This window comes from Balearica regulorum, chromosome 18, assembly GCF_011004875.1.
Source record: "Balearica regulorum gibbericeps isolate bBalReg1 chromosome 18, bBalReg1.pri, whole genome shotgun sequence".
Taxonomy (NCBI): Eukaryota; Metazoa; Chordata; class Aves; order Gruiformes; family Gruidae; genus Balearica; species Balearica regulorum.
Genome location: NC_046201.1, coordinates 13726708 through 13736217, shown reverse-complemented (window position 1 = coordinate 13736217; position 9510 = coordinate 13726708). Strand labels below are relative to the sequence as shown.

At 42.7% G+C, this 9510-nt stretch overlaps 1 protein-coding gene across 1 annotated transcript; it reads right to left on the bottom strand.

The window, feature by feature from the left end:
- Positions 1-265: 265 nt before the first annotated feature.
- LOC142604370 (myosin heavy chain, skeletal muscle, adult-like) lies at positions 266-981 on the bottom strand. The gene is made up of 3 exons (XM_075770509.1): positions 770-981; positions 540-683; positions 266-446 (listed from the first exon to the last, which is right to left on the bottom strand). Exons 1-3 carry the CDS (start codon positions 971-973, stop codon positions 276-278), a joined length of 519 nt encoding a protein of 172 aa, XP_075626624.1. The 5' UTR covers positions 974-981; the 3' UTR covers positions 266-275.
- Between the last annotated feature and the right edge of the window lie 8529 nt (positions 982-9510).

Below are 9510 nucleotides of genomic sequence, written 5' to 3'. Positions count from 1 at the left end.
TGTATATTAAAGTGCTAAACCTGATATGATATCATTGGGGGACTTAAGAAGATGAAAACAGATCTGGAGGAGTTCACTCTATGCTTATTGTAATAGTCCTTAGAGCTAAACACAGCTTCTTTGAGATTCTGCTTAAAGGGACATCTAGAATCTTTAGAGTAACAAATATGGGTGATCTGGGAAATGACCCTGGAAAGAAACAATCCAAACTGAGAGTTTAGACACAACTTGTTATTCCCCTGAAAGCTATTCACAGTATAATTACCTTAAGGGAGTTACAGCCACTCACCAGTTAGCATGGACTGATAGGCACTGTCAGAGATGGAGAAGATGTGTGGAGGGGCCTCCTGGCGCTTCTTGCCTCGGTAGGCCAACACCACCTCTGGGTTGTACACCGGCAGCCACTTGTAGGGGTTGACAGTGACGCAGAAGAGACCCGAGTAGGTCTGCGAGGAAGGGAGACAGCACGTTGGCTTCCACTTAGCCTGGCAGAGCAGTTCCTCCTAGCTACCCAAAGGAAGACTGCTGCTGGTACTTACGTAGATCATCCAGGCTGCGTAACGCTCTTTGAGGTTGTACAGCACAGCGGGTTCGTGGAGGTGGGTCATCATGGCCATGTCCTCGATTTTATCGTACTTGGGAGGGTTCATGGCAAAGACCTGATCTTCCTTCACAGTCAGGGTCTGTCAGAAGGAGGAGAACCATGTATGTCAGCTAAGAGATGAGACTGGGAATCAATGGTGTCCTTCAGACTGTTTTTTCCCCTCACCTCTCCAGCTTCAGTCTTGACAGTGACCTTCCCTGATTGCCTACTCTGGATTGTCCCTTTCACAAAGGATTCCTTAGGATGCACCACAAAGACGGATGACTTGGCATCGAAAGGCTTGTTCTGGGCTGCAATTCTTTCCTTCTCTGACTTTCGGAGATATGCAGCTGCCTCCCCAAAGATGGCCATCTCAGCATCCGAAGACATGGCTGCAGTTTATTTTGGCTACACCTGTAGAGAACTCTGATTGATAGGCAAAATGTTATATCATGACAATACTGTCTTCAAGAGGATTAAATCTCTCCCATCAGAAGCTAGCTTTATGATCAGTCTGGTGGCAACAGCAATTCAAGTTATTCCTGCTCTGTCATGCCATGTTGTGCTATTCGCTCAGCCGTGTTAGCACATATATTTTTTTGATAAACATTAACTGGATCCACCTTTAGAAAATAAAAGAAAAAGATTTTTTCCCATCAGCCAGTTCAAGGATACAGTTAAGAAATGGGTCTTATTAACAAGCAGGAACAGTCACTTCAGTTCTAATTGCATGCTTCAGAGCAAAGACAAGCCTTTCGGAAGTACATATCAAAATGAAATTGAGAGCTGTTCCTCACTGACTCATCTGGCTTTAAAAGTCTAAAATTTTACAGGCTCCAAATGCCTTCCTAGCGAATACTCTTGTATCTTTGTTGAAAGCCACCCTTCAAGCATTATAAATATTTCCCTTTGCAAGCTTCTCCCTTGCACTTCCTCCCCTTTAGAAAGATACCTACTCAAAGACAAGGTTAAGTATATTTTATCTACTTATTGTAAATCAAGCCATGATTGTCATTTGGACAGCTATATTCAGTCATTTCCTGGTTTTGAAAACTTGCTAATGGGGAAAATACTAGTTTCATTGCTGTTTCTCTAAATGCAGTCCCCTGCTCCTACCCAAGCAAAGATATTCAAATGTATCAAATTGAATAAAGAACACACTAATACTATACTAACTTCAAAGCAGAGAAAAGAAAACAGAAAATGCTTTCTTTGTCAAGAACGTGGAAGTGAAATGAGATGTGATTGGAGAAACTAAGAAAGAGAAACTAAACAACATCCCTGCTGGTATGTCCTCACCAGTCTTCCACAGGTGAAGTGCAGGAACCTTTCATTCCTAGCATCTTCAAACTCCTATAAGACTGCTCCACATTATCTCAGTGTGCATTTCTGATTGAGGTGCCTTCCTTGGTCTCCTAAAAAACTAATTTATCAAGAGTTCCCCAGTTTTTTACCTTGAAGAAATCTCTCCTTTCCTTTCCTTTCCTTTCCTTTCCTTTCCTTTCCTTTCCTTTCCTTTCCTTTCCTTTCCTTTCCTTTCCTTTCCTTTCCTTTCCTTTCCTTTCCTTTCCTTTCCTTCCCTTCCCTTCCCTTCCCTTCCCTTCCCTTCCCTTCCCTTCCCTTCCCTTCCCTTCCCTTCCCTTCCCTTCCCTTCCCTTCCCTTCCCTTCCCTTCCCTTCCCTTCCCTTCCCTTCCCTTCCCTTCCCTTCCCTTCCCTTCCCTTCCCTTCCCTTCCCTTCCCTTCCCTTCCCTTTCCTTTCCTTTCCTTTCCTTTCCTTTCCTTTCCTTTCCTTTCCTTTCCTTTCCTTTCCTTTCCTTTCCTTTCCTTTCCTTTCCTTTCCAATTTATTTTTAATTTGGCAGTTTAATTTGGAGGTCCAGGGTGTCTACAGTTTCTGATGGAAAAAAAGGCACCTCCAGGAGTTAACTCCATCTTTTTTGAGACATCTTTCTCAGAGTGACCTGAATCATTCTCTGTCAACATTGCTGTTCTCCCTTGACTACAGACAATTTGACAATTTAGGTGATAAAGACTTAGAACAAGGATAAGTTTCTTCTTCTGAAAGTGATATTTTAAAGTTTAATTTTACCACCTCAGCACCCTTGTATAGTCAGTAGAGAGAAACAGACCCCTGTCGAAGGCAATTGATATACTCTCAGACGGAAAATATGGAGTACAGATCATTTCTGCAGTTCTGTATAAGCTGCCTGGTGTATATGAGTTAGCACTCTAGGAAGTATCAGGCATCAAACCTGGAATCTTTCTTCTAGGAAACATTTAATCATTCTTCCAAAGATCTGATTCAGACTTTCTCTTGTCTTTTAAGACAGGCTGGGTGGTGGAGCATGTATTATATGATAGGCAAGTAAACCTTATCTAAGTACTGGCATCTAGTTTCGATTACCACTTCTTACAAATTCCACTGAAAGCCAAGCAAAACACTTTTGTCCATTTTTCCTACTGAAGAAGAATCGTTGCACAGAAATGAATGCAAAATGCACAGAATAAGAAAGATTTCTGCCTTCAATCTAGCTGTTAGGGAATTAAGCTACAAAAAAGTAGTTCCAGTCTTCACTCACTGTTCCCACAGTTTTCTTCTGTATTCAGTGAATGCTGAGTACAGATTTTGTTGCTATTACCTGCTATGTATGTTTTTGTGGCTCAGGCATTCTCGATTGGCTGGTAGGATAATTAAGACACACCTTCATTTAATCCCTAATGGGATTTAAGGAGGAAGCACATGACAGCTCAGAATTTGGGGCACAAGCACATGGCAAAACTGGAGGCATCTCTGGGTCTTTAGCATAATTGCAAATATCTTCAAGAATTGCTGATGTTTCTGTTTGGACTTTTATTCTTAAGGTTTTTGGACAAATATTTTGGAAAAGTTAGGGTTATTAGGAAGTGGCTCCTGTCCTTCTTAGTCCAACCCTGCTCCATAGGGTTGGAACAGCTATCCACTAGGAAATGATCAGCTGTATCACCCAGCCAGAGGCAAAGTCCCACCCACCTAAAGCACCACCCTGAGGTGAGCACTGGTATCAGGTGAGTGGCAGCAAAGAAGCTATGGTTCCACAAGCTGGTTTGGTTGGCCAGAACACTGGAAAACCGGGCTGGCTGCTGCTACGTACAGGAGCATGGCCTCGGAGACAAACGACTTCCCACAGCAGCCACCACTGCTTTCCCTTGTGGAAGCAGGAGGACTGACTCCTCAAGGCAGTTGTCCCAGTGGAGCAGTGAGATCCAATGGGACATCCAATGTGAACAGCACCATGCAGCCACTATACCCAAGAACAACTGTTTCACATGGAGATGCTGCTTAGCTGTACTCTGTCTCTGTGTGAAACAGAAATTCTGGCCTCTCTGAGTCCCCTGAACAGCAAGATCCTGTCCTTGCACAGACAAGAGTGAACATCCAATGCCCAAAAAAAAGGCATCACCCTCAGTACATGCAGTATTTCAGTACCACTTTTCCAATTTTCCACTGAAAATGGCCTTAGAGACAGGTTCCCACATATTCATACCATGGAAGACGGCACCGAAACTTTACATATATAAAGAAGTTTAGATCAAAAAACTTATACTTCCCAGCCATGTAGTCATTCAGACATATTTCTATTCTGAATTAGCCTGCTGATCTGAGACACAGATACTGCACTTTTTAGATCTTTTTTCCCTTTTGACACTCAACTCTAACATATTGTGACTACCTGAACTTAAATCCACAGCAAAAATATTTGGTGACCAAAAGTGCTGATTGGAAATAACTTGTATGTAACACAATTGCATGAAAACATATGACTTTTTAATGTTTATCACAGTTTCTGTTTAATGGTGTTTCAGTGCCTTGTAAATGTACAAGAAAATAATTTATAAGAAAATAGAAGTTTATGAATTTCAAAAATTGAAGTGGAATTTTAAATCCAGTATTAGAATCCCAAAATGATAATACATTTCTCATAAGTGGAAATTTCAGAAGGCAAGGCAATATTAGATTCTCAGCTAAGTCTTTGAGCATTAATTTTGGGTAACCAAAAGCAAAGCATTAAATTAATTGCAGTTAATTGAGAGCTCCCTACATATTTAACAATTAAATTTGAGTTTGGAAAGGAAGAGAGATTTTCAGTTTTGTATATGGAGTACAGGATGGGCATAGTAGCGCAAAGTCCTTCATAATGTCATAAATGTTCCCTCCTTGTGAGGGAATGTGAATGGGTTGCACAGGTACCCCTCTGTATGGATGGAGAAACAGCCTGGGCTGAACAGAGAAAAAGTGCATGCTGTGAGAGTCTCCTCAAAACTGTCAAACTCTGCAGACTAGTGACCCTGATAAATCTTCAAGAACTGCCAAACCCACAACACCAAAACCTGCTGAATCTGCCCAAGCCCACCAGCACACACCACCATCAACAATGGGTTTTATAATTGGGTTGACATCCAAGAGGCTAGTAAAGACTACAGCATTATACATACTGCCTGATGAAACCAAGAGCCCCTGAGGGTTTTTTTCAACATGCAACTAGAAGCCACTGGCCTGTCAGGGTTGGCCTCCTGGTTGTTGCTCCTACTGGGGAGCTAAGTGGTGAGTGTGTGCATGAATGAGCTGTGAGGAAATACATGACTGTGCAGTGTCCAAGGATGCCTGGCATCAATAATAACAGCTTGATCTAGTAATTGTAGCAAGTTAGTTAATGAAACATGTTCAAGTAAATATTGGATGGGATCTGTCTTCACTTGACTCAAATCATTTACCAGCACCTACAGAATTTGCAACTCTAAGAGGACACTGCATCATGTTTCAAAGCTAATCAGCAGGACTAGTATGTTTTTGAACACAATATATTTTAATAGAAAATGTGCGATAAAGTGACTGACTCACATGTTTTTCACTAGTAAATAAATTATACAAATATTTTCTTCTGGTGTAACCACATTACTGCCACGTCAAAGATTTAGGGATTAAAAAACACACTCTGCTTTGGTCCACAATTAAATATGAGGCATCAGCTATGAGTGGGTTTAAGACCAGGTCAGTGGAATTATAATTGAATTTTACATAAGAGAGACAGCAAACAGCTTGGCAGCAGGAAAGAAATTCTACCTTAGATGGTCTCCTATGGTAGGTCTACAGCACATCACAAAGCACTATGCACTTCACAGTGTTCTGTGCACAGAATGACCATCATCAGCTCTGCAAGATCTAGTACTGGAAGCAGAAAAACTACATCAGTGTGCTCTTGTCCACCCAAATTACTTGATTGTACCAAAAAGCAGGGCTTATTAGCAAAAGTGCAGCATGACACTGATACAGTTATACTGCTTCTAAGATACATGTTATTCTTCAGACATCACTACCTTGTAGTTCTTAGACACACTCTGTGGGTAGCAAATGAAGTCCCAGCATAATTTCCTTCTCTTCCCCTGCCTCCCTCTAGTAAGTGTGTTTTTTCAAAGTAGAACTGCTAGACAAGTCCAAATCCTTTATATGTCCTTATTATACACAAGAAATGAATAAAATAGTGTCTTACCTCTTGTGGGATAAGATGAGTTAATTACAGGCTGGGTGACTTGCAGGCTGGTAGTACTGTAAAATGAAAAAAGAATTTCCCGTCTTATTGCTGTGCAGAGATTCAGAGGAAAGTTGCAGAATGATTATTTACAGATGTCTTGAAAGCATATTTAAAATATGAGCTGAGAAACAGATCACCTTCTGAAAATGAGGGCCAGGAGGAGCAGGACTGCAGTGTAACAGAGAATGGAAGCTCTATCCTCTCTTTGCTAGCCGAGACGCCCCACACTTACCTTGAAATTTTCTTTAAAGGCAGAGCTGTCTTGTCTCAGGGCATTTTATACTCTTGTCTTCACATAGTACAGATACCGTTTCTTTCTTCAGTCATAACATTTTTGGCAAACTTTGCTCCTGGCAAAGCATTGTTTGGCAAAGTCAACTAAAGGGAAAACTGTCAGATGATGTGAATAGATATAATTAGAAATTATTGATATCTCACTGACTGAATAAATCCCCTATAAATAATATGAGAAGGATCTAAAAGAAGTATTTGGACAAGTCCAGCAGAGACAGTTTGAAAGGGCCCACTAGGCTTGGTGAGTTAAACACTGAAATTAATGCAGGGTGCAAGTTTGAGAACACAGAGGCCTTGCTCTTATTGGAGAAAAATCACTGAATCATGGCATCCTGAAAATATTTAGGTCAGAATGTTCTCTGGAAATCTCTCATACAATTCTCAAAGCAGATCTAGATCAAGCCGCTCAGGACCATATATAGGTGAATTTTTGAAATCTCCAAGGAGGAATTTGCTACAATCTCTCTGGACACATTTTCCAGTGCTTAAGCATTTGTTTGTACTTCTCCTTCTCTCAGCACAGTCTAAAGTTTATGAAGAAATGTGCTAAATGTTTTAGATAAAATATGCCATAAAAGAGTGAGTAATTTTTTGTTAAAACCAGTTACCAGTTCCAATAGCAAAACACCTAAAGCAGAAGAGATGAGATGTGCTACAGTCCAGGCTCCTTCCTGTGACAGTGCCGGTGCTGGGGGCCCCTCACTATCATGTCCATGACCACGCTGATTTTCTGAGTGAGAGCCTCACATAAAGCACATCAGATGCATTCTGAGGTAAGTAGTTTAATGCATACACAAGTGTACACATCCATTTGCATGTGTGCACGCATGTACACCCAGCCTTCATATTCCTCATAAAAATGGAAGATGCTGTAGAAGTGCTGCTCTGTCCTGGCTGATCACTTCTTTCTGAAGGAGCATGTTTAGACCTGTGCCACATCAGAAGGCAGAGCAGATGGTCAATGACATTCACAATCTCTGACACAGGGTCTACTCCACAAACACAGAGAAAGATGTTCCTTCCGACAGTAAACACACCTACACTGAAGTACCGCACATCCACAGTTCTGCTCAGTGAATAAGCAATTCTTATCTGCACACAAGACTTAGAAACACCAAAGCACCAGGTCTGTCTGTCCAAGCAAACACATATTTGTTCGAAACTTTACCTCAGGACAGAGTCCCAGGCTTGTGGTACCCTGAATGCTTACCACTTCCACCATTTGCATATCTGATGTCCAGATTTGTTCACACCCTCCAAAATGATGTGTAAATCTAAGAAAATATAAGAAAATATGCTATTAGATGTGTGTATTTTCTAACTAGAAGATTTCAGTTTGCAGTGTCTTGAATTTCAGTGCTGTGAAAAAGAACTAATTTGCAGATTAAGATTAAATTGATTGTTATTGTGGTTTTTTTTAATGAGGAAATGACTGATATTCATCCTCACCTAGCACACATTGCACTATATTAGCATGTGGAGACCTTCTGAATGCTCACTTTCTACTTCCTTGCTACTGCCTTGTTACACAGGTTATTGGCTGAGACAGTGTAGAAAGGTACCCACACATTAGCTACTGTGCCAGCCCTGAACCATCTTAATCAGAGATTAAGATCAGGATACAAGATGCTATAAACAGTGGAGAGGCGTGGACACACATTTCCCTCTGTCAACTCTCCTTCACTACAAGGAGATGGGACAGCATTCCTAAATTGCTGCAGCTGAATCATAGAATCATAGAATGGTTTGGGCTGGAAGGGACCTTCAAGATCATCTAGTTCCAACCCCCCTGCTGCGGGCAGGGACACCCTCCACTAGACCACGTTGCCAAAAGCCTCATCCAGCCTGGCCTTGAACACTTCCAGGGATGGGGCATCCACAGCCTCTCTGGGCAACCTGTGCCAGTGCCTCACCACTCTAACAGTAAAGAATTTCTTTCTAACATCTAATCTCAATCGACCCTCCTTCAGCTTAAACCCATTACCCCTTGTCCCACCACTACACTCCCTGATAAACAGTCCCTCTCCAGCTTTCCTGTAGGCCCCTTCAGGTACTGGTAAGCCGCAATTAGATCTCCCCAGAGCCTTCTTTTCTCCAGGCTGAACAACCCCAAGTCTCTCAGCCTGTCCTCATAGGAGAGGTGCTCCAGCCCTCTGATCAGCTTCATGGCCCTCCTCTGGACTTGCTCCAACAGCTCAATACAACAGAACTCACCTGTTGAAACTTAAACATCAGCAGCTTTAAATCATGCCAGATCTAAACACACTCTGCTCCTGGTCATTGACATTTTCGTTATTAAAAGAGCTGGGTGGATAAAGTTCACTCAATAACATAGTAACAAAGTTAGAAAACCAATGCCTGTGATCCAAGGTTACATCCAACATTAGGCACTGACCTGAGCATGAAGAGCTTATTCCAAGAAGAGGTCTAGCACTTCTGGGTGTCTAGGCCCCAGCCTGGATCCCAACTTCAGGGCTCATGGCTGAGGTCCATGCTCAGGTCATGGGGAGGCTGATGGAAACACCCTGCACCCTGCCCAGGAGGAGCCCAGAGCCAGCCAGTGGGAAATGGTGAGCACAGGGCTGCATCTGAAGTCCTCCCTCTCTGGGGAGCAGGCACCAAGGGGTGCTGGCAGGGGCACCTCCCTCCAGTGGGACTCAGAGCACAACTGTGCTCTCCAGCCTGGGCCCAGCAAGCGTTGCTCTGAGGGGCTCTTGCAGCTGAGTCCCCCGGGTGCTGGGGTGCCACGTGGTGTCCAGCAGCCCAGTGGCTATTGGTCCTGGCCGAGGAGGGGGCAGAAAGGTCTTGGCAGCTCAGAGCCAGGGGTTTAGAATGGGCAGGAAGAAGCAGGGCTGCAGACAGAGCCCGGGTGGCGAGGGCACTGCCTTTAACTGGAGCCCTGGTTCTCTCGATATGTTTTCCCAGTTTTAGATAGTCTACATAAAGAAATATTTTTCACACACTTCATGAGTAAGCAATATCTATAGTAATATATACTTGCTCTTTTCTATACATGATCAAGATGCTGTCTCTGTACATCTCAACTTGACAATTGTGACGTAA

Excerpts from the sequence above, each read along its gene's own strand:
- LOC142604370 (XM_075770509.1), bottom strand. The coding sequence starts at position 973 with ATGTCTTCGGATGCTGAGATGGCCATCTTTGGGGAGGCAGCTGCATAT. Across the intron at positions 684-769 it reads TCAAGACTGAAGCTGGAGAG|ACCCTGACTGTGAAGGAAGA; the intron begins GTGAGGGGAAAA and ends TCCTTCTGACAG. Across the intron at positions 447-539 it reads ACGCAGCCTGGATGATCTAC|ACCTACTCGGGTCTCTTCTG; the intron begins GTAAGTACCAGC and ends CCTTCCTCGCAG.